General features: G+C 45.4%; 1 protein-coding gene across 1 annotated transcript in view; it reads left to right on the forward strand.

The window, feature by feature from the left end:
- The window catches only part of LOC126235049 (uncharacterized), a 127421-nt gene that overhangs the window by 9029 nt on the left and 91806 nt on the right, over positions 1-26586 (forward strand). Inside the window, exon 3 of the mRNA XM_049943785.1 lies at positions 11137-11320. Within this exon, the coding sequence (XP_049799742.1) occupies positions 11137-11320 (184 nt within the window). The remainder of the gene's footprint in view (positions 1-11136; positions 11321-26586) is intronic.

Here is a 26586-nt window from a genome sequence, read left to right on the forward strand (position 1 = left end):
CAGTGTATCATAACTTGTCATACTGAAAACATCGCCTTTTGATATAGGACGATGCATCCGCAAGCTGGCGCCAAGCCTGAGCAGTTTCCAATCACAATTTCAAATGCACTGAGGAGCCAAAACATTATGACCGCATTTTTAACACCGTGTTGGTACAGCTTTAAACGCAATACAGCAGCGAATCTGCGTGACATGGTGTAGCCAGTCCTTAGTATGTTACCGATAGCGTCCCTTACGTGTTCCATAGTGTTCAAACTATGTGAATTTGGTTACAAAGACATCAACGGGAGTGCACTATCATGCTTCTCTAGCCACTGTAACACTTTTCTGGCCTAGAGACACAGGCAGTAATACTGCTGGAAGACACCACTGCCGTCAGGGAAGACGTCAAACGTGAAGGGATGCAGCTGGTCAGCATTAATGTTCGTGTAGTCCACATCGGTCAAGGTACCTTCGATTAGTAGCAAAGGCCTCTAACACCCCAACTTAATGAATACTGTCACCACTAATATGCATGACATGTATTGTTCAAATGTATGTGAAAGCTTATGGGACTTAACTGCTAAGGTCATCAGTCCCTAAGTTTACACACTACTTAACCTAAATTATCCTAAGGACAAACACACACACCCATACCCGAGGGAGGAGGACTCGAACCTCTGCCGGGATCAGCCACACAGTCCATGACTGCAGCGTCTTAGTCCGTTCGGCTAACGTAACATGTATTACTTATTGCAAAATTAACATGTGCTATTTACATTTTTAGACTTTGTAAATAGGACATGTTAATTTTCCAATAATTAATACATATTACTTGTGCGACAATAAATTTCATTTAAATATTTCATTACATTTACTTCGTCAATGTGTAAGTGAAAGTGCGAGCGATGTCCAAAGAAAATCGCTGCTCCAACCAAACTTTTTTAACGTTATCTTTAGTCACGATTTTGTATTTGTTACCAATTAAACAATAACTTGCTAATAACTGTAGGCAACATCTTTAAGTCCGTCCTACAATGTTAATAATTTCTGATATCTCACCACACTTAGGGCGTAATTGTTTCGTTTTTTGTTTCTTGCCACAGCCACATGACCCCCATGATGCCACAAACGGTTATTGGCATCTAATAACGATCCGCTAGGCACCTCGGAATCGGTCATGGTGTAATAAAAATTGGACCATCAGCAAAAGACAGCTGAATTTAGTTATTTCTAAAAACCTTTATTCGTCACAGACGCGGTGTTCCACATACACACACACTAGATGAAACTTTTATATTTGTCGTAATGTTCTGGCTCATCGCTGTATATATTATGAAAAACTTTTTTCGGAATTATTAGTTTACTGGCTGAATTCTTTTCATGTGTTAACCCATTCATCTCGGAATAGCACTTGTACCCAATGTCCTCGATTATTTGCTGGAGGTACTCCAGCCACTGCCTTGCTCCACAGTTTTTACCCTCTGCATGTCCCTCACTACAATGGGTGATATTCGTTGATGTGTCAACATATGCCCTATCAACACGGCCATTTACCTTGCCAATATTTGCGTATGATCTTTTCTTTGCCGATTCCTTATCATATCAGTCTATGTAATTTTCGACATCCTTCTATAGCACTACATCTTGGTCTCCCTCTACAATTTTGTACCCCAGACGTCCCTCAATTACCAGACGATTCCACTGACCAGGCGATCCCTCTTTTTGAGTCAACTAGCGCCCTATGTTTCTTTTTCCCCTAATTTGATGCAGTACCTACTCATTAGCTACTCCATCTACCCACTTAAACCTTCAGAATTATTCTGTAACTTCAAATTTCAGAAACTTTTGTCTCTTCTTGTCTGAACTGCTTATGGTCCGCGTTTCATTTCCGTAAAAAGCTACACTCCATCCAACCACTGTCAAAAAGACATCCTACTACTTACACTTACGTTAGATGTCAACAGATTTCTCATCGACTACTTTTAGTATCTCATTTCCTAATCTAATTCTATCCTCTTCACCCGTTTTAATTCGACCACGTTTAGTGTCTCATTTGCTAACTGAAATTGGTGCTGTTTTGCCATGGTCTTGACTGTAAATATTTTCATATGTGGTTCCCTTGGGCTGTGGCGTCGTCCTGTGTGCAGATTTCGACGTAAATCATACGTTGTGTTGCCGGAATATGCTAGTTCTTATTTTGTTTTATTTGAATAACGTGCCGACGAACCTTTTATTCACTTATTATATTCTGGTCACTTATAAGAACACAGATTAAGAACCAATATCTCTCTTCAAGAAGACACAGCTCGTTTAAATTTAATTTAAATAGTTCATAGTCACTGCGTGCTATACTTATGAACTGTTTACTACACACGCTACAGAATAGGCTGCATCGACGTAATTATATGGCCTGCACTAATGATTCTGATTTTTACATATAAGTTTGCAAAGTTTATAGCCTTTCAACTTTTTTCCTGCAGATAGGTCAATAAATATTCATCCACAAGTTATCAAAATATTTCAGCAAGATGTTTCAGCTAGCTTACAGTTTACGTCTGACCAGAGATTTTAACTGACTGCAGTATTGAAATGTTATACTACCACTAGAATGTCGATATCGATACTGTTAACTTTTGCAAATATTCACACTAACATGCAGTTAATTTCACCTTTTACTTTACACCTGATAATTCCATAAATACTACAAATCTTCAGTTCTAATTAGTAAATAATCTCCCTTTCTCTCTCTTTAAATAAACTGAAGTCTTGTCTTTGGATGACGAAAATTATGCCGACTTGGCATTTACTTCCGTAAAATGATCGCTACACTTTTTAAAATAACTTGTTATATTTTCAGTACCTTAACACGACACGCAATAGAAGCAACTACAACGACAGAATAAAAGTAATCACAGAACAGGAATCTGGATGGAAATAAGAACAGTAATCGGAATAGTAAAAGCTAACAGTGATTGTTGTATATATAGGCCAAAACGAACTATGGTATTACAGCTTTGCTGCTCGGGATTAGCCGAGCGGTCTAGGCGCTGCAGTTCTGGACTGTGCGGCTGGTCCCGGCGGAGGTTCGAGTCTTCCCTCGGGCATGGGCGTGTGTGTGTTTGTCCTTAGGATAATTTAGGTTAAGTAGTGTCTAAGCTTAGGGACTGGTGACCTTAGCAGTTAAGTCGCATAAGATTTCACATACATTTGAACATTTTTTGGTATTACAGCTTTGTTCGCTTTGTTCTTAGTCCTTTTACTTCCTTTTAGTTAAAATTTCTACTTAATTATTTCAAATGACATTAATTCAAAATTATTATGAAAGAAAGAACTACTGAAATATATCCCTAACACTGACGGAAATGAGAGGGCGTTTACATAATGTATGAGCGTCACCTGTTTTAATTGGTCTACATTCTATTACTGTGGTCTTTTTTTTTTTGTTGATGTTGATCTTATAACCTCTTTTCAAGACTCTATCCCTTCCATTCAACCGATCTTCCAAACTCTTTGCTCTCTCTGATAGAATTGCAATGTCATAGGCAAACCTCAAAGTTTTTCTTCTCCCTGAACTGTAATTTCCTTTCCAAATTTCTCTTCGTTTTGTTTACTGCTTGCTTAATGTACAGATTGAATGACACTGGGGATAGGCTACAAGCTTGTCTCACTTTCTTCGCAATTACTACTTCCTTTCCACGCGCTTCAGTACTTGTAACTACTGACCAGTTTCTGTGCAGGTTGTGGATAATATTCACTCCCTTTATTTTATCCATACTTCCTTCAAAATTTCAAAGAGTGTAATCCAATAAATATTGTCAAGAGGTCTCATGAAATCCAAAAATGCTGTAAATGTAGGTTTACCTTTCCATGAGCTATCTTTTAAGATCAGTCAGGATTGTCTCGGATTTCCTTACAAGATCGACCTACACCAGTTTCTCCATTCTTCTGTAAATAATTCGTGTCAGTATTTTGCAACCATGGCGTATTAAATTGGCAATTCGATAATATTCACCCCTGTAAGCTCCTACCCTTTTTGGAAGTGAAATTATTACGATCTTCTAGACGTCTGAGGATATTTCGCACGTCACATATGAAGGGCTTATTTCAATAGTGGTACAAGTGCATTACCTCCACTTTTCTGTATATAATGCTTCTGACATTAATTGTCCAAACAAACAGAAATAAACGTTCATCTCTAGAAATAAGCCATATGCTTGAATATTTCTGGTATCTCAACTGCAAATTTTTCAGCGCTCATTTAACTTTAGGACTCTGTATCTCAGAATGAAAAAAAATGGACTTGTACCACTATTGAAATAAGCCTTTCGTATATCCTGCATACCAGGTCGAATAATTTTGACACTGTTGCCTCTTCCAAGGATATGAATAATTCTGAGGAAATGTCGTCTACTTCAGGGATCTTGTTCCGACTTAGATCCTTCAGTGCTCTGTCAATTTCGTCTCGCAGTATAATATCTCCGATCGCAAATTCATTTACCTCCTCTTCCGTTTTTATAATATTTTCTTCAAGTTCGTTTCCCTTGTACAGCTCTTGTATCTATTCCTTCCACTCTTCAGTTTTTCCCCTTCTGTTCGCCTTGATGTTCATACCAAAGTATTCCATTGTGAGATGGTACAGGCAAACAAAAAAAAGCAGCATTTAACAATGAAAGATTTTTTTTTTACAAGAAAACATAAACGACAGAAAACAGAAAACAGGAAGTGATCGAGCAGATCTATGAGAAGAATTGTCGCTCTTTGAATACAGTTCGACGAAGGTGTGAGAGAGCACACAGTCTGTCACCATATCTTACTCTGCAAGATCAGGACCAGTCACAGTCGCAGTCTTTGGCAGCACTGCGTAGTGCTGGCCCTGGTGCCCGGTGTTGGAGACTCATCTGTGTCACTCGGATTCATAGTCGGATTCAGTCTCGTCTTCGGATTCGGCATCAGACGGCGCTCCTATAATGGCTGGCCTGCATGTGGATACCAGGAGGTAGCCGGCGTCACGTGCCTTCGCGAATGCTTGATACTGCCGGCTGTGTCCGACGATCGTGGCGCCGTGGTTACCGCAACGGGATGTCACACTGCAGACGCCTAACGGGACGGCAACCCGCAGCGCAATGCTGTGTGGCGCGTGTACTGGGTCATCAGGCACCAACCACACACTGCATTCTGCTTCCTTTCGGAGGGAGATGGCGAAGCTATCTCAATGCATAGATAGTGGCTGTGGCAGAGGCGACAGCCAAGGACTCGGCACGTACAGCTGCTTCTCTCCAAAGATTTTGATTTTCGTATAATCTGCACCTGTCTTGCTCCTAATTACGCATGCTTCTACATCCTTAAATTTATCCTCTAACCATTCCTGCTTAGCCATTTTGCACTTCCTGTCTTCCTCATTTTTTGACGTCCCTACTGTTCCCTTTACTGCATTCTTATATTTTCTCCTCTCTTCAGTTATATATATATCTAGTAAACGCGAAAGCATCACTGAGATGGTCACCCAACTCGAGTGACAAACCGTACGAGAGAGGAGTTAATATAACGATGTGGTTTACAGTTAAAAATATATATCGTTATAAATATACGATACGCTGCCTCTCGAATTACCACACTTCATCTCCCTTGTTTACGAAAGTGCTCGCCATGGGAGCCCACGTTCGAATGCATAGAGATCCGACGTAGTGCACTCACAACACCGCAACATGCAGGCCTGACTAGATCTGCATTTGTATTCAGTCATTCAATATCATTGTAGCTGTTTAATTTTATTAGGAATTTACTTCATTTATTGTTAGATGAACAGGCGTCCAAACCAGTGATACAAGATTCTCCTGAAGCTTTTATTGTTCAGTCTTACAACAATTTGACACGAGAGTGTCGAAGTTTATTTTCAGACCTCTTGTTTCTGGAAAGCAAACTACTAAAGTTTTGGAAACTAATTAACTTTTTGCAATCATCGTCTTAAAGTTGTCTTGGTTGCATATGATGGTAAAATGCCCAATTACAAAGGCTGTGGAATATCGATAACTGTCATGTTAAGAAAAAAGGTAGAATGGAGGTTGAAACGTAATGAATAACATTTCTCATTGTTCATCAAGTTTCAGTTTGGAAGAGCTACTGAAATAATCAGCACATTATTATCGTCTTTTCCGATCTCTTGCCGTCTAGTTTTGAAGAAGTTTCTTATTTTGAAGTGACAAGAGAATAGGATAGGAGGCTGCATTGAAAAGAAGAAATCATTTTAATACATTTTTTTTAAAATTACATATAGCGATTTAGGAACATTCAGCGAGCACTAATGTAATCTAATGCATATTATACATGCGAGAGTTTGTCATGGTGTGTGTCTGTCTGTGTGTTTGTGTGTTTGTGTGTGTGTGTGTGTGTGTTTTACACCCTTACGCTGAAACGAATGTTTGGATCTGGATGAAATTTGGTATGGAGATAGCGTATACCCTGAATTAATGCATGGGATACCATAGGTATGTATACTTTCCAAAGGGGTTTTGGTGGGAGTGAGAAAGTAGTGTAGCGCACAATACACAATACACAGAATGAGAGCAGTTACTGACTTGCAACAAAGGGAACAAATTTATCGCTTTCTACATTTTCGTTGTACATTCAGTATAAAGATTTATGTCTTAATGTACTCCTTCTTTATTACTTAACGGTGTTCGCGACACATTTTGCAGATATTGCTTCAATATAGTACTGAATGTGTCAGCAAAATTGTCATTGTATGACACCTAGTTCCGCCATAAACAGTGAGATGCATGACAAACTGCCGCACCACGTATGACTAAATTTATTACTTCTTTACTGAAACCTCTATTCGCAACACAGTTTTCTGACAATATCCTTACAAGTAGCTGAATGCATCTACAAAAATATATCACTGTACGACACGTTGTTCAGGAGATATGAAGTGGTTATCACTAAGATTCACGAAAAACTGCCACATCATGCATAACATTTTAATTTATTATTTCTTTACTACTAACTCTTTTCACAACACATTTAGCAGGAAGTAGCCACATATACCATTAGATGCACCTGCAAAATTATATTATTGTACAACACATATTTCGCGAAATAAGACGTAAACTTTGATCTGCGTGAAAATGAAAGTGCAGGGCGAAATCGTTAAAGATACAGATGACGTGTGTGAAGAAATATGTGTGACGTATGTTGAATATATGTAAAATAAATCTGACGCGTGTATACGCGGGCAGGGCCACGGGGAAAAGCTCATCCTAAACCCGTGGAACGAATTTAGTAAAGACATTAGTTACGATCTGGAAAGAAATACTGTGAGGGTAAGAACAACCAGCTTCCCAATGGAGTGCGGGCTATAACGTGGCATGAGAAGACGGGAGGAGGAGGCGGATAGACAGGGAGGGGGAAGGAGGAGATGGGTAGAGAGAGGGGGAGAAGAAGATGGGCAGAGAAAAGAGGAGGAAGAGAGGGACAGAGAGATGTGGCGTTGAAAATGGACATAGAAAGGGATGAGTAGGAGATGGACGCGAGGAGAGGAGAGGAGGAGATGGATAGAGCAAGGAAAGAGGAGGATATGGACACAGAGTGGGGGTGGAGGAGGTGATTAGAGAGAAGGAGGAGGAGGAGTTGGGCAGTGAGAGAGTGAGAGGAATATGGGCAGAGAGAGGGTCAGCAGGAGATCAATAGAGAGTGAGGGGTGGAGGAGATGGATTGAGAGAGGGGATCGAAGTGATGGACAGAGATGGTGAGGGTGGAAATGGACGGAGAGAGGGAGACAGAGGAAATAAACCATTAGAATACTGGAATAAATACGTTCCCACGTAACACCAGATACTCAGCTTTCCGTACATATACACATAGAACAAGAAGTCTAGAAACATTGTTTACAGAGACATGTTGCGGTAGATATGTGGCTCTACATACACACCGATACTATTATGACCTTCCCCGTGCTAAGCATTTCACAAACAGTCGTGAGATTATTAGCCTCTTTTCTGGCGCATTTTGTGATTCGCAACTCGGTCACGGAAAATGTTTCCCGTGGAGTAAACTAGTGAGTTGGGAGCGACGTGAGTTCTGTCAGATTTTCACATCATCTCAAAATATGGTGTTTTATTCTTTCATATCTGCAAGTGACTCGCGCGGCAAGACTTCCAAGAGTAAGGGCGCTTACTCGTAGATGTTTCTTACGTCGTCGAAATAATGTATTCGTTAAATGTGTATTTGAAATGCATTCAGTTTGCGTTGCAAGCCATTCATTATCACACCTGGGCGTTTCCCCTTCCTTCAAGAGCAGGTTCAAAGGAAAAAAAGGAAAGGTGGGTTTGACGTCCCGTCGACATCGAGGTCATTAGGGACGGAGCACAAGCTCGGATTGTATAAAGGATGAAGAGGGGAATCAGGCGCGCCCTTTCAAAGGAACCATTCCGGCATTTATTTGGAGAGATTTCGGGAAGTCACCGGAACCCTAAATCTAGATGATCGGAAGCGGGTTTGAACCGTCGTCCTCCTGAATGCGACTCCAATGTGCTGACACCGCACTCGGTGAGTATGTTCGAGTCGTCTCGCTCATGAGTTTTTCCCTGCCCATGCCCCTGCCCCGGTACCGAGCAGCACCAAGAGCACAAGTAACCATCAAGACTGAAGCGCGTACTGTCTGTCCATACAAGTACGCCACGCAACGTAAGGTGATTTGCGGAGTGTATAAGAGCTCGTATTAGATACAGCACCAGCAAGCTACCCGCTTACTGCCACTAAATTCATTACTGTCTTTCCGATGGCATGAAAGATAGGTAGCTATATGCTACTTAGTGTACTATCAGCAAAAATCTTGTTCCATTACAATAAGCAAAATTCATAAATGTCATATGCATTCCATTAATTCTTATAACTAGGAGGCACATCAAAAAACGTACGAGAAATAGCTTCTCACGTAACACCGAGTGGTACACCAAAAATCTAAACAGTGAAAAAGAAAGTGAGTACAGACTAAGTGAAAATTCTAACAGCCCATTAACTGGTAATAGGGTTATCAACATTCTTATAAACATGTAACAATGTTACGAAACCTTGAAACAGTGGAAATTAAACTGATATAAAGTCGTGATTTCGACGTTTCTTGTGTTCATAAACTGTACAGCTCTAATGCGTTTTGGCTTAAGCCATCATTGTAAATCACATTAAAAGGACATCGGTATACAGTGCAAATATTCCTAAGTGCGAACACTTCCACAACGAGTTAATTTCTATCAATATCCTTTTACTGTGACTTGTGAGGTTGACGTAAGCTGAAATTAAATCTACATACAAATGTAGGAACACCCGAGGCAATAAGTATCCTACGAGTTATCATTGATGATAGGTCAAGGAAAGGCAAACCTAAGTTTATAGCATTTGTAGACGTAGAGAAGGCTTTTGATAATGTTGATTGGAACACTCTCTCTCTCATATTTTGAAAATGGCAGGGATAAAATTCAGGGATCGAAAGGGTATTCACGATTTCTAGAGAGACCAGATGACAGTCGAGGGGCACGAAGGGGAAGCACGGATTGAGAGAGGGGTTGCACGGGGCTGCAGCCTATCTTTTATTTTGTTCAAACTGTATATTGAGCAAGCAATAAAGGAAACAAAAGAAAAATCTGGAGTGGAATTAAAAACCAGGTAGAAGAAATGGAAACTTTTAGGTCTGGCGATCACATTGTCATTCCGTCAGAGATAGCAAAGGACTTGGAACAGTAGCTGAACGGAATGGACAGTGTCTTGAAAGGAGGATATAAGATGAACAACAACAAAAACAAAACGAGGCTAATGGAATGTAGTCGAGTTAAGTCAGGTGATGCCGAGGGAATTGGACTAGGAAATGAGACACTTAAAGTAGTAAATGAGTTTTGATATTTGGGCAGCAAACCAAATTATGATAGTCGAAGTAGAGAGAATATAAAACGTAGACGGGCAATGGCAAGGAAAGGGTTTCTGAAGAAGAGAAATTTGTTAATATCGAGTATAGATTTAAGTGTCAGGAAGTTTTTTTTCTGAAAGTATTGGTACGGAGTGTAGCCATGTATGGAAGTGGAACGTGAACGATAAACCGTATAGAAAAGAAGAGAATACAAGCTTTTGAAATGTGGTGCTACGGAAGACTTCTGAAGATAAGATGGGTGGGTGATGTAATTAATGAGGAGCTACTGAATAGAATTACCGAGCGAGGTGGTGCAGTGGTTAGCACACTGGACTCGCATTCGGGAGGACGACGGTTCAATCCCGCGTACGGCCATCCTGATTTACGTTTTCCGTGATTTCCCTAGATCACTCCAGGCAAATGCCGGGATGGTTCCTTTGAAAGGGCACGGCCGACTTCCTTCCCCATCCTTCCCTAATCCGAGCTTGTGCTCCGTCTCTAATGACCTCGTTGTCGACGGGACGTTAAACAACAATATCCTCCTCCTCCTCCTGAATAGAAATGGCGGAAAGTGGAATTTGAGGCACAACTTGACTAGAAGAAGGGATCGGTTGGTAGGGCACGTTCTGAGGCATCAAGGGATCACCAATTTAGTGCTGGAGTGAAGCGTGGAGGGTAAAAATCACAGAGGGATGCTACTGGGTGTATACACTAAGCAGATTCAGAAGTACGTAGGTTTCACTAGTTACTCGGAGATGAAGAGGCTTGAACAGGATGGAGTAGCATGGAGAGCTGCATTGAATCAGTCTTTGGACTGAGGACCACAACAATATCAGTTTGTGAGTATAAAAAGCAATAAAGACGAGTGCTAATATGATCGTGATGTTGTATTATGATTTTGTGTGATTTACTAAAGAAACTGAATTGGCTGTCCATCAGCTTCACTTGACGGTAGTCACTGAATATTCGAATGATATTCCTTTACTCATTTATTGTATACGTCCTGTATTAAATCAGATTGTAACCATAAACTCATTTAAGAACGTGAAGTATGACTGTTACATTATTCCAACAACCTGCAGAGTCCAGACTTAAGGTTTTAAGCTACTGTTTATTGATAACAAGAAAGTTATACTTCATTGGACACTAGCTATTGCTTTGTAGTAGAGGGTACACAGAAATTATCGAGTGATCTGCAGCTTGGGCTAGGGAGCAGAGCACCAGTGATGGTGTATGTATGTCTGTGTGTCTGGCAGGTACAAGTTCTTCGTGTTCTCGGCGTTCTACGACGCGCGGGACGAGCGCGTGGTGCGCGTCATCGGCGCCACCAAGACGCGCGGCCCGGAGCGCGTGTGGTGCCGCCTGTGGTACCCGCCCGCCAACTCCACCACCACCAACGCCACCAGCCTGCCCTCCGTCTCCGTGCCCGCCAAGGTCAAGGTCAGTCACCCAAAGGTCTAGCCACGGTTACAGTAATTGTGGAGCCAATTATCGTATCTGTTACCACCAGGCAAACCATGTAGTCCAGCAAACTCAAATTTTCTCCACAATGTTAAAATTTTATCAAAAACTTTAATTTGTTGTACTGATGGCGTTTGCTATGATACATCAACTACCTCGACTTCAAATTTTGATTGTAATACTCTGGTTTCCACAACCCAATCACAAAAATTACGATATAATTATAGTAATGTGTAGATTCTGCTAAAACTTACCCAAAGCAGTTCATTTTAGAATTTATAACGTTTAATATGAAGTGAATTTGTCAGTTTCCTTTTGCTTCTCTATATGTACATGTATACACCGGTCGTCTTTTTATTATGTGTAGAGGAGGGTGCATGTGGTTAGCGACGTTGTTATACACTCCTGGAAATGGAAAAAAGAACACATTGACACCGGTGTGTCAGACCCACCATACTTGCTCCGGACACTGCGAGAGGGCTGTACAAGCAATGATCACACGCACGGCACAGCGGACACACCAGGAACCGCGGTGTTGGCCGTCGAATGGCGCTAGCTGCGCAGCATTTGTGCACCGCCGCCGTCAGTGTCAGCCAGTTTGCCGTGGCATACGGAGCTCCATCGCAGTCTTTAACACTGGTAGCATGCCGCGACAGCGTGGACGTGAACCGTATGTGCAGTTGACGGACTTTGAGCGAGGGCGTATAGTGGGCATGCGGGAGGCCGGGTGGACGTACCGCCGAATTGCTCAACACGTGGGGCGTGAGGTCTCCACAGTACATCGATGTTGTCGCCAGTGGTCGGCGGAAGGTGCACGTGCCCGTCGACCTGGGACCGGACCGCAGCGACGCACGGATGCACGCCAAGACCGTAGGATCCTACGCAGTGCCGTAGGGGACCGCACCGCCACTTCCCAGCAAATTAGGGACACTGTTGCTCCTGGGGTATCGGCGAGGACCATTCGCAACCGTCTCCATGAAGCTGGGCTACGGTCCCGCACACCGTTAGGCCGTCTTCCGCTCACGCCCCAACATCGTGCAGCCCGCTTCCAGTGGTGTCGCGACAGGCGTAAATGGAGGGACGAATGGAGACGTGTCGTCTTCAGCAATGAGAGTCGCTTCTGCCTTGGTGCCAATGATGGTCGTATGCGTGTTTGGCGCCGTGCAGGTGAGCGCCACAATCAGGACTGCATACGACCGAGGCACACAGATCCAACACCCGGCATCATGGTGTGGGGAGCGATCTCCTACACTGGCCGTACACCACTGGTGATCGTCGAGGGGACTCTGAATAGTGCACGGTACATCCAAATCGTCATCGAACCCATCGTTCTACCATTCCTAGACCGGCAAGGGAACTTGCTGTTCCAACAGGACAATGCACGTCCGCATGTATCCCGTGCCACCCAACGTGCTCTAGAAGGTGTAAGTCAACTACCCTGGCCAGCACGATCTCCGGATCTGTCCCCCACTGAGCATGTTTGGGACTGGATGAAGCGTCGTCTCACGCGGTCTGCACGTCCAGCACGAACGCTGGTCCAACTGAGGCGCCAGGTGGAAATGGCATGGCAAGCCGTTCCACAGGACTACATCCAGCATCTCTACGATCGTCTCCATGGGAGAATAGCAGCCTGCATTGCTGCGAAAGGTGGATATACACTGTACTAGTGCCGACATTGTGCATGCTCTGTTGCCTGTGTCTATGTGCCTGTGGTTCTGTCAGTGTGATCATGTGATGTATCTGACCCCAGGAATGTGTCAATAAAGTTTCCCCTTCCTGGGACAATGAATTCACGGTGTTCTTATTTCAATTTCCAGGAGTGTATTATTGTCACGAGTGGGTGTCGATACTTTTTTTCGACGGCTATGGCATAGGTGACGATATCAGATATATGCTAAATTGATAATATCGTAAGTATGGATTGCTATTGGGAGGAGTAAAGCGTTTCACTACAAATTTAAAGAGAATTTAAATGTATCCAATACTTTAGTAGTATACAGCAAAGATAAGTTCACTTGTAAAAATTACACATCAATCATAGTATGCCTATAAACATGCATTATTAATGTTAACAACATACTCACAACCTTGAAAAAGTGGTTCCCGTACTGATTTTCTACCCCAGCAGTTTCACGCAAACATCGTACAATTCCCACGAGTTCTTTCGTCTACGGTCGCAGTTTCGAATCCTGCTTCGTCATCGATGTGTGTGGTATCCTTAGGTTAGTTAGGTTTAAGTAGCTCTAAGTTCTAGGGGACTGATGACCTCAGATGTTATGTCCCATAGTGCTCAGAGCCATTTGCACCATTTTTGCTAATGTAAATTTGCATAACATGCGCTATTGGACAGTCGAAAGTCCACACTAGCTTCAACAGGTGAAACATCAACGGCAACATCCAAAACACTTACGTCCCGCCAAGGTCGGAAGATCTAGCTGGCCATTCCGTGCACGAAACTATTTGTTGCGGAAGCATACCTACTTATGACGACTCCTTTATGGTCTAAAGTAGTGATTTGGAAAGTTTAAAATATCACCAGTAGTATTCCGTGAAGAGAACAGACCTCCATTTACAATATCTGATCAAAAGTATCCCGAAAATCCTATTTAATGCAGAACTGACCACCAGATGTCACGAAAGGAGGACCTACCACTATAAAAGGAGGCAGGGAGTATTATGTGGACAGTAGGGAAGCCATAACAACAGAGTGGGTGGTTCCGAAGATCTCAGTGGCTTCAAACGTCCACTCTCTTTTGGATGTCACCTGTATAAACGTCCACCCGGGACGTTTCAACCTTTCTAGAGCTGCCCATGTAGACTGTCGTTGAGATGTTTGCGAAGCGGAAACTCTACGGGATCATTACAGCTAAAATAAGACCAGGCAGAACTCGTGTAGTGACGGGCAGCAACCGTCGAGCATTGCGAAGGGGTCTTGTAAAAAATCGCATCGAATCAAAGGAAGGAATCACTGGTAAGTTCCAAAATGCTACAAGCAGTCCAGTTAGAACAATGACTTTGAGTAGGCAGTTAAAACGAATTGAGTACATTGGTAGAGCGGCTCTTTATAAGTCACATATTTCTGTAGTCAATGCTAAGAGTCTCTTGAGGAGGTGTAAAGAGCGAGGCCATTGGACATTGGATGGCTGGAAACGATTCAAACCCTATGGCAATCCGATTGAAGGATTTGGTTTGGTGAAAGCCTGGATAACGTTACTTGCCATCATGCGTATTATCAACAGTTAAGTACTGAGTTTTATATATGGGGGTGTTTTTCATGATCAGGACGTGATTCCCCTACTGCGTCTCTTACGCTGAATGTGTAAGGGTATGAACTCATATTGCAGCACTGCGTAGAGTCTACAGCACAGGAACAGTTCGGAGGCAATGGCTATTTGTATCAGCACGACAGTGAATTCTCTCATAATGCATCAACTGAGGACAATAACATTCCTAAAATGGAATGCCCACCCTGTGTCCCGACTTGAAACTTTTGGTATGAGTCAGAAAGTCGACTTCGCTCCAGACCCTACGTTCCAACATCACTGCCTTCTCTGGTTTCGGCTCTTGAGGAAGAATGAGGTGCCATTCCCCACATACACTGAGACACGACACTGAAAGTGCCTACATCTACGTACCTCGTGAGTCACTGTATGGTGCTCAGTGGATACTTTGTACCAGTATTAGTCAGTTCCTTTCGTGCTCCACTCACAAGTAGGCCGACGGAAAAACGAAGATCTATATGCCTCCTTACGAGGCCTAATTTCTCTTATCTTCTTGGTCCTTACTCGAAATGTACGTTGGCGGTGGTAGAATCCTCCTGCAGTCAGCTTCAGACGCCGATTCTCTAAATTGCTTTCCGCGAATAGAACGACGTCTTCCCTCCAGGTATTCACACTTTAGTTCACGAAGCATCTTCGTAACACTCGTATGTTGATCGAACAAATCTAGCAGCCGACCTTCGAACATCTAATGGGAATCTCAAACCTTCGAGCAGTAGTCAAGGATTGGTTGCACTAGTGATCTACACACGATCTCATTAACTGTATGTGAGATACTCTTTCCTAAAATTCTCGAAATAAACCGGTCTACCGTTCGCCTTCTCGTCTACTGACCGACCTCAAGTATTCGTTTCAGTTCATATCGCTTTGCAACTTTACGCCGGGATATTTAATCGTCGTGACTCTGTCAAGCAGCACACCGCCAACGCTGTGTTAGAAAAATACAGGGCTGTTTTTCCTTTTCATTTGCATTACCCTACATTTTTCTACACTTAGAACAAGCTGCCACCAACTAGAAATTTTGACAACGGCAGAGTTGAAGCCGTCACAAAAGCAGAAGTTGGACGCAGCCCATATTAATCTTCACAATAGATTCCGGATACTTTTCATCAGATATTGCACTTGCTGTTCATTGTACATAAAGGCGCCTCTCTATAGACGTTCACTTTGACGAGCTGTTTACACCACAAACGTTTGTGGTTGCCCTCATGAAATCTGTATTATATCTAAATGGTATCACCCTCTTATTGGAAGAGAGAAAGACAGCTGTAATAAAGGTGCGGCGCTTCGAGAATATAGCATCAGATGTCGGCCATCAAAGAGCGTTGTATCCTTTACTGTCCTTGGCAGTCCTCGACAGCATTTTCAGGCTGGTGAACCTCTGATTAATACGGTCGCCCCTACAAAAACAAACCTTTTAACAACATGACCACCACAACCTAAATTCAATCTCCCTTCGCTCTGTAAACGACCTTCCATACCAAAACGTCCAAAAAATGACAGGTACCTTTTCCATCTGTCTTCTCTCTCCGTAACAGCTCCAACTAATGTCTCCTATCACTCTAAAAGGAAAAACAGCTCCTATTTGTCAACCATTAAACTATCTACTAGTTCAGATGACGCAAACGAATTGCAGCGCCGAAATATGACACGTTTAGTAAACACCATTGAAGTACATCATTATTACGTATTGTATCACTTCTTTGCAACAACAAGCAACAACCATTAAGTGATACGGTGAAACAAATCTATAAGCCATGATTTAAAGTAACTGAAATGTAATTGCTATGAACGCCATCGTAGTAGGTAATTGCTGTTTTCATGAATGATGGTAATTTGTGGTTTAGTATTCGAACATTTTCATTAACAAGTTAGTTGTCTTCCTTCCAGCGATTCCTATTCGAGTCCACTAAACATCTCCGTAATACCCTCGTGTTTATCGAACCTACCGATAATAAATGTGGCAGAGTGGCTCTGAACTGCATCGCTGTCTTCCTCTTATACGACCTGGTGAGGATCCCAAACAACGGAGCAGTACACAAGGATTGGCCGCACTACTGTTCTATAAACGATCTCATTAACTGCAGATGAGATACTCTTTCCCAAAATTCTTGAACAGCCCTGGTGTCCAAAATTGAAGCAACAAACCGCTTTTCCCCCGTTCTGTGTCTAATTCACGATTTAATCATACGAACTGTCAACAGACGTCCGTACAATCTTATTCTACACGGAAGATGGCATTCCGGTCAACGGACAACCAAGCCAACGATGACGTCAGGGCGCCTATCAAACGGGGTAATGTTTTCCAGCTAGTCCCACATCCACAGTCGATGTGTACACAGTGACAGAAGGTGCAGTATGGCACAGAGAAGACGCCTACCAGAATCTCTGCTGTGGACGGCCATAGGAAGACTGAAAGCAGGACAGCCGCAAATTGGTATGGGCCGATGGCTTTATGTGAATCGTTCTATGGCTTCTCGTATGTGGCGACAGTTTATACAGACCGAAACTGTATCTCAGAGACAAGCGCAGGACCGAGCATGTGTGACATCCGAAAGAGAGGATCGTTAATTGGTTACAAGGGCACGACAGTACCGCTTCACCACTGCACGACAACTGGCATCTGACCTCGCGGCATCCACTGGACGTGTTGTATCGAGACAAACGGTGTACAGAAAGTTTCGACACAGTGGACTTTACTGTCGGAGACCTGCTGTATGTGTACCTCTGACGCGTATTCACAGAAGGGAACGCCTAGAGTGGAGTCGTCAACACATCATCTGGACGATCGAACAGTTGGTCAATGTTCTTTTCAGAGATGAGTCCCGATTTGGTCTGGTGAGTGACTCTCGGCGGATTCATATATGGAGGGAACGTGGAACAGAATTTCGGGACCGAAACATTGTGGAAAGAGACTGATATCGAGAAGGATCCCTAAAGGCGTGGGCAGGGGCTACTGTACCACTCTAATGTCTCATCATGAAATTGTGTGTGTGACTCAGCAAGGCTTATCTGTTGACAGATATCGTGAAGAGATTTTGGGAACTCATGTGTGGCTGTTGCGAGTTGCAGTGGGCCCAGACTTCGTAACGATCGACGATAATGCTCGCCCTCATAGAGAGCAGATGATTGATGTTTTCTTGGAAACGGAAGATATTGCATGCATGGCGTGGTCTGCCCGCTCTCCCGATTTGTATCCCATAGAGCAGTGTTTTTCGACCTTTTCGAATATGCGACCACTTTCCAACTAAAAACACTATGGTGACCCCCAGAACCATAGCAAAATTATGTCAGCGATTTCAAAGGCAACGTTTTTAATTTTCTTTCTATTGATACTGTACTGATCGAGAAATCAAGTGCAATGTGAAAAGATGTCACAGTGCTCTGCGGGCAGAGATGTAATTATATTGCCGGCCGCGGTGGCCGTGCGGTTCTCGGCGCTTCAGTCCGGAACCGCGGGACTGCCACGGTCGCAGGTTCGAATCCTGCCTCGGGCATGGACGTGTGTGATGTCCTTAGGTTAGGTAGGTTTAAGTAGTTCTAAGTTCTAGGGGACTGATGACCTAAAATGTTAAGTCCCATAGTGCTCAGAGCCAGCCATTTGTAATTATATTATTTGCCGCGGTAGAGGCGTCGAGGTGAGGTAAATACTACCTGTACAGGACTTAGTGACTCTCGCCACCCTAGTTCCATTCCGCAGAAGTGGGAAGAGATCGATGGATATCGTGTTGCCTCTCACTGCTGCAAGTGTTTGCGTATTTGAACTCTTCAACAGGTTTAAATTTAATTCGTATTTATTATTATCAATAGGTACCAGATCTGAACTCGAGCGAATTCGCAAGGTGCTTTCACAAAACTTTGTCACTTCCGTGTGACATTTATACCGTAGGAGACGCTCGTCATGGAACATACGTTACCAGCCATGCTGCAGCTGCTTTCTCCTGCGACCGCGACCCCTGGGCAAGGCTCTGCGACCCCACAGGGGGGCGCGATCCACAGGTTGGAAAACACTGCCACAGAGTATGCCTGGTATGCACCAGGGACACGGGTTGCATCACGTCAGCATCCACCAACCACTCTCCAAGATTTGCGAGCAGCTCAGCAGGAAGAACGGGAGTTACTGCCTCAACATGAGACTGGTGACATCATTCACAGCATGCCCCGTCTTTATCAGGCCTGTATTGCAGAGGTGGTCACATCCCATACTGAGCACATTAACCAGTTGCCAGAATGTGTGTCCAAATCCGTTAAGCTGGAAAAAATGAAGAACAGTTTTGTCTACCGTTATGTTGCAGTTGTTTACGTTCTGCATTCTTTACAATGTTTCTACTTTACTATCACCTGTTTGTACTGTTTCGAGGCAAAATAAACGCAACCTTGCAAAATTTCCGTTTGTTGCTTTAATTTTGGGCACCAGTGTAATAAGGCAACTATTGTAAGCCAATTATTATAAACCAAGCAAGTTATCGCTATTATAGTCAAATTTTCAATGGCTCAGAAGAATTTCGTCCAATCATATGGCAACGGAAAGATTTCTACTCTCTTCGGTGCCTCAGTCCCAAGAATGCCTCAGGTGGCATGTCGTTACGTGGTACCGATTTTCATCACTACACGGTGGCAAGGAGAAGCCTGGAGCCTGAAGTCTGAAGCCTGGCCACACAAAGGGGCTCCTCAAGAGGCGACAATCAGCGGCCGCGTCCTTCGAGACACCCGTTATGTCTTGAATGCACTCCAGCGAGACCACACTCTCTGCGGGCTTTTGAGATACAACCGCTCCGACAAGACTTCAAGGAAAGCAGGAACAGTCTGGACACATTTTCAGAGTTGACTTGTCAGCGTAACGTGGTCTTAGACGTGTAGGAGTTTGGAAACCTCCGAGGGTTTGCTGATATCTTCAAATATAGTAAGTAGCATGACGCGCAAAAAGATTTCACCCACATAGTTTTTGTTAAGTTCAATGGAATTTTTCCAGCGTGGTTCAAATTTCTCTGTTTCCCTCGTACAGAAATTTGTTTCGAACCGTGCACAATGCTCTTTGCAGCATAGCTAACCGCTTATTTCGAAGAAAATTATTTCCCTCCAAAAATCTTTTGGATCTTAAACAGTTAAACTACGTCACACTTGGGGAACACATGCGCCATCGCAAAAACATGTGGATATGAACATTTTATAAACAGTGCAGTCATATTAAAGTGACGACCGCCTATGGACGACGTCAACGTGAAATATCGACTCTCAGAAGGTAAGTGGCAGAATCAGTAGTGGACGGTAAATACAGCTGCCGCGTGTATGCGGGAAACAGTTCATTCGTCCTAACGCGGGATAGGAGCGACTTATCAGACATCCAAAAGGGCACGATCATTGGCTTTCGGGCCAAAGGTGTGTAGATAAAACGCCATTCTTTCACAAACGCAGCCCTCCGCCCCTACACCTACACACACTCAATATCCTATCCCAAAGCAACATAACCATCTCCGTCTCTCAAACAATAAGATACGACCTGACGTTTATCTCTTTCACCACTTTAACTCTTCCCCAACTATCCTTATCCACATCAGGGCTCCTCTTCCTTTTCCCCCCTTCATCCAGTCCCATGCCTTTCCTCTTGTAACAATTGTCCTACCCACACAACATACAACTCCTCACCCTCTGTCTTTCCCACCAACTGTGTTTCCCACATCCATCACAACTCCTGCCTCCATAGTTTTCCCACGTAACAGATCCCTATATTTCCACCCACACCCCTCAACACTAAGAAAAATATTCTCTCCTCCAGCAATACTTCTCACCCTAGTGCAGGTCCATCAGATTGTAAGTCGAAGAGCAGTGCTTCGGTGTTTTTATCGGAAGAATTCAACCTTCCTGCGATATATTTTCGCAATGTATGTATTTTTATTTTTTAGCTGTTCGACTTTGGTTTTTCAATTAAAAAACAAACTCTCCTCTCTAAACTCCGTTCGAATAGGCCTTGGAAGGCCCAACGGTAATGATCGGCCACCATGTCATTCTCAGCCCACAGGCGTCACTGGATGCGGATATGGAGGGGAATGTTCAAAAATGTGTGTGAAATCTTATGGGACTTAACTGCGAAGGTCATCAGTCCCTAAGCTTACACACTACTTAACCTAAATTATCCTAAGGACAAACACATACACCCATGCCCGAGGGAGGACTCAAACCTCCGCCGGGACCAGCCGCACAGTCCATGACTGCTGCGCCCTAGACCGCTCGGCAAATCCCGCGCGGCTTCAAATATGTGTGAAATCCTATGGGAATTAACTGCTAAGGTGATCAGTCCCTAAGCTTACATACTACTTAGCCTAAATTATCCTAAGGACAAACACACACACACACACACACACACACACACACACACACACACACACACACACACACGCGCGCGCGCGCGCGCGCGCGCGCGCACACACCCATGCCCGAGGGAGGAATCGAACCTCCGCCGGGACCAGCCGCACAGTCCATGACAGCAGGGCCCCAGACCGCTCGGCTAATCCCGCACGGCGAGGGGCATGTGATCCGTACACCGCTCTCCCTACCGTATGTCAGTTTACGAGAACAGAACAGCTAATTCTCAGTCAAGTGGCTCCTCAGTTTGCCTCACAAGGGCCGAGTGAACCCCGCCTGCCAACAGCGCTCGGCAGACCGGACGTTCACCTATCCAAGTGCTAGCCCAGCCCTACAGCGCTTAACTTCGGTGATCTGACTTGAACCGGTGTTACCATAGCGACAAGCCCGTCGGCATTTAGAAAACAAAATATCCTCAAAATTTGTTTCTGTTTCTCATTATCATTTCTGTTGAATTCACTTGGTTGAAAAGCGGAAAAGAGTACCGCTGACAATCCGTCCACCGCTCATATGACGGTCGTAAATCGTAAATACAGGATGTCTTCTTACCAAGCCCTCACGTGGGAAATGTAGACATGCAAAACCATACAATAATAAAATCCAACGAGCTTAAAATGCTTTCGATAGAAGTGTAAAAAAATGTCGTGTGACGAGGGCCTCCCGCCGGGTAGACCGTTCGCCTGGTGCAAGTCTTTCGATTTGACGCCACTGCGGCGACTCTCGCGTCGATGGGGATGAAATGATGATGATTAAGACAACACAACACCCAGTCCCTGAGAGGAGAAAATCTCCGACCCAGCCGGGAATCGAACCCGGGCCCCTAGGATTGACAGTCCGTCGCGCTGACCACTTTTTTTTAATAATCTTTATTGAACAAACTAAAAGTACATGTATATTCACTATGCAAGAGTTCTTCAAGGTACCATTTAAACATATACAAATGACTGTTAGTTCAACAAAAAAATATTAAAAAACATTCAATACAACAAAATATAACATATTCTGTCTTCTTCCTTTTTTATTTGTTTTTTGGTCGATGCATGAGAACGTGGATAAGGGTGTTGCATCATGTGACAGTTAGGCATGGCACAACCGAACTTTGAGGGGGGTCTAGGAAGACGCTGCGGAGATAACCGGCAAAAGTTTGTCGGGAAGATGGTTTTCAGGTGAGGATGCTATGCGCGGTCACAACTTTGTACCAGAAGTCAAGGACTGTATGCGGACCACTCTGAAACAGGTATTCTAAAGCCTATCCTCGAAACGAGATTAGGATATGGTTTTTAGCAAGAGGGTAGTGAAATGTCTGGGGCAACAACAGGAAATCTGGGGTTACCGACATTGGCGGGGCACGGAGGTAAAAGCCCACGATTCGTGGGATGAGGAGCCGGAGGGTTTGTTTCAGGGGGCACGTAAGACAGTGCTCGTCGGTGTCTTCGAGCTGACAGTCAGGGCAGAGTGGGGAGGTGGCCAGTTCTATGGAATAAAGTCGACTATTAGTCGGGAATTTTCCATAGACTAAAACATACCAGAGTGCAGACACAGACGACGGTAAAAAGGGTTCATGCACACACACCCCCGCCGGCCGCGGTGGTCTCGCGGTTCTAGGCGCGCAGTCCGGAACCGTGGGACTGCTACGGTCGCAGGTTCGAATCCTGCCTCGGGCATGGATGTGTGTGATGTCCTTAGGTTAGGTTTAAGTAGTTCTAAGTTCTAGGGGACTGATAACCACAGCAGTTGAGTCCCATAGTGCTCAGAGCCATTTTTGAACACACACCCCCAAACCGTTCGCCAGTTAATATCAGGATGCTGTTGCACCATGGGGTGGCAAGGGTTGGACAGCATAAACAAACGATAATAATCTTTTGTACGGGGAGGACGGGTGACTGGAAGATCGGCCCTAACGTAGCTGAGTTCTATGAAACAATTGGCGACGTGGTACAATAATGGAGAAATAGGTGTCACATTGATCGGTGGATCGAGAGAAGCTGGTCGGAGGATATCTAAGAGAGTGCGTGTTAAGGATGGGACCGGTCCCTGCCAGTGCCGCAACTGAGTGTGGACAAAGAGTGGAGAAGATCGTGCCCGCACGTTGACGAGTCCGAAGCCACCTTTTGCAGGAGGCAGTTTTAGAGTGTCGTACGGACATTGAAAAGTGCCCCTGCTGACACGAAATATCCAAAGGCTGATTGGATGCGGCGGCCAAGGAGTAATGGCATTGGGAGGATCTGGACGACGTGTACCAGTTTAGGGGCGACATACATGTTGACATAGGACACACGTTGGAGTTGGTTTAAGTTACGGTGCACTTGACCGCGGACATGGTGCCGAATCGACTGCAAAAGCCGCCGGTAAGCCAGGGCCACTGTGCGGTGTGCGGAGCTCGTAAATTCGATACCCAAGTAGCGAAGGGTGGTACTGACTGGGAGTGGGGTCGGCACCATAGCCGGGAGGCCGCGCCCAATGTGCATCATAGTCGATTTACGGACGTTAAGAATGCTACCAGAAAGACGTCCATGGTGGATCCATTGGATGGCGTCATTGAGTTCCGTGGAGGAGCAGGTGAGAAAGAGGAGGTCGTCCGCATAAGCCCTGCAGTGAAAGGTGTAGTCACGCAAAGTGAGACCCTGCAGTCTAGAGGTATGACCAGTGATGAGGGGCTCAAGTGCAATGGCATATAGTAAAGTAGACATAGGGCATCCTTGACGCACAGAGCGGCGTATGGGAATCGGTCCTACAAGCCTCCCATTGACTTGTACTATCGAGACAGCGGGAAGTAGTAACCGGCGAATCGCATCGACAAAAAGTAATGGGAACCACACACGTGTCGCCACCATGAGGAGGAATGGGTGTCGAACGCGATCAAAGGCACTCGTGAAATCGACGGATACCAGTGCTGCACGAAGGCGACAAACCGACGCCAGTGCGATGAGGTCACGGCATTCTCCTAGGGTGGTTTGTAAGGTGGCCCCACAACCACGTGCAGTCTGCTCCGGTGAAAGGACCGTAGGTAAGACGGTGCGTATGCGCGCTGCTAAGAGGCGTGCATAGATTTTATAGTCTCCATTCAGCAGTGTAAGGGGGCTATATGCAGAGACATGAGACCCTTCCTTCGGCTTAGGCACAGGTAGAAGAATGCCAGTGACGAATTCAGGTGGAACTGGGAAGGACGGAGTAAAGAGTTCCTGAATCATTTCCGTCCAGCGAGGAAGCATTAACGTGGTGAACGCCCGGTAAAACTCCACTGGGAGACCATCTGGTCCTGGTGATTTGTTCTTGGCCCCTTTGTTGATTGCATCTACCACCTCTCCTGCAGTGATTGCAGACATCATGGTCGTTGACTCCGCTACGGTGAGGGTCCGATCAGGGGAAGAACGGAGATCATCAGGAATTGGCGTTGCCATCGGTTCATCATCATAAAATTGGCGATAATGTTCAGCAAAGGCAGATACCACTGCCGGCTGTGTTGTGTGGTGAACACCATCGGAGGTCGTGATGCGGCATGGATTGTGGACGGGGTTTCGTCGTGGTGGAGGTCTTGTCGTCGGGAACGCACCACGACACCATGAAGTCGTGCACGTTGGAGAGAGAGGAGACGAGCTTTAGTACGCTTTCGTTCCCTATGGGTGTCAGGTGATGGAGGGAGCGCATCGAGCTCACAGAGGACGGCGTAGTGAAAATTTGTGGTGTCTCGATGCCATGCTGCTGCTTCCTTGCCACATTGCACGAAGACCTTTCTGATCGCAGGTTTGGCACATTTGAGCCACCAATGGAACGTGGATGTGAACTGCGGGAGGCGTCTTTCGCAAGACACCCATGTAGTGGCAATACATTGTCGGCAGTGTGGATCATTAAGGAGGGAGGTATTAAGCTTCCAGTAACCTTTGCTGCGCCACATTGACTGAGGTGGCAGAGCCAGGGAGCAAATGACGGCGCAGTGGTCCGAAAATGCAAGGGGCGCCACGTCATGCCGAAGAAAGTGGACCGCTGCCGACGGTTCGTGGAGTCAGACGGAACGTAGATATTGATGACGCGCGTGTGGAAGATGGTAACAGCCATGCCCCTTCCACAGGGAAGGATTGTCGTGTCCTTGAGTGGGATTCCTTCGCGTATGTAGAAAGCCACTCCACGCCCTGATTGATCACATGTGGACGTGTATGAGTCGTAGCCGTAGACTGGTGGTAGTGTGGCAACGCGTACTTCCTGAAGAAGGGCGACGTCGACGTCAGAGGCCCGAAGCATGTCACATAGGAGCTGCAGCTTGGGTGCTGTGCCGATCATGTTGATGTTCAGTGTGGCGAACCGGTACGTTTGTTTCAGTGGTGGTGGACGCGCATCTACCATCACCAAGGAATGTATGAGGAAGTCTCGTCCCATCAGCTGCAGTGCCTCGCTTTTGATGTTAACAGGCAGCCTTGTCCGGCAGAGGCAATTCATCCGGAGGAGGGGACGTATCTTCCTCAATGTCGTCGGCCCATGCTCCTGTGCCGTGGGTCTGCCCAATGTCCATGGGAATTGCGTCGTGGTGAGAGAGATCTGGAGTTGTCGGCGGGGATACAGGCGTCTCAACCTGCGCAGCGGTCGTTACATTGTGCGTGGCGACCTCCATGGTGGTCCCGTTCTGCGAAACGTCTTGTTCATCGTGAAAGTTGTCCGCCGACCTCTGCGTGGAAAAGTCGGCTGGTTGGGTGTCGTCTTCGTCGTCGCGGATGGCGACGCTTTGAGAGCCCGTTGGTGAACGGCGACGGCGTTTGCGCCTACGTGGCGAGCGTTGTTTGCGCACGTGTTCCTCAGTGTCGGACGACGGCAAGGAGGAGCGTCGACCTGTTTCGAAGGCGTCGGTGGGTACAATGAAATTGTCAAACAGGTGTTGTGAAGAAGTACTGTTCTCCTTAGCGTCCGGTGCGGGAGCCTGTTCGGCGGCAAAGTTGTCAGGTGGGACGTCCGCACCATCCATAGGTGACTGGGACGGTGGACGTGCCGATCGGAAGGACCGGGCGACGGACTGGACGAAACTGTAGACGTGGCAAGAGCCGCTGCGTAAGTGACCGGTAGGGCGGTCATCATGCGTGTGACGGACGCTTCCGACAACGGGAGCTGCGTGACACGTCGTTGAATGCATTCAGACCGTAGGTGATCTTTTTCCCGCAACCGGAACAGGTCCGAGGTTGGCCGTCGTACATAATGGCACGGCAGCCTCCGGTACGTAGATAAGAAGGCACGTGTTTCTGCAACTCGATGCGGACCTGTCTAACACCGTTTAAAATGGGATAGGTTTGAAATTGTACCCATCGTTCGGCAACATGTTCCAGAACGTTGCTATAGGGACGGAGTGCCTCGATGACGACGTCTGCAGGCAGTTCGAAGATCCTTATCGTCCGTGTGCCGAGACCTGCGTGATCGACGGTAACGGGTCCGACGTTGCCGTCGGAATGACAGAAGCGCAGTCCACGTTTTGCCTCTTGAAGCACCTTGTCGCACGCCGCATCGTTGATCATTTTGACGTAGACGGTACTGCTAACTATGGACAAGTGGATACCAATTAGATCCGTTGGTGGTATTTTAACTTCATCGCGAATAAATCGTTCTACCTCCAGGGCCTTGCGT

This window comes from Schistocerca nitens, chromosome 2 (genome assembly GCF_023898315.1).
Source record: "Schistocerca nitens isolate TAMUIC-IGC-003100 chromosome 2, iqSchNite1.1, whole genome shotgun sequence".
Taxonomy (NCBI): Eukaryota; Metazoa; Arthropoda; class Insecta; order Orthoptera; family Acrididae; genus Schistocerca; species Schistocerca nitens.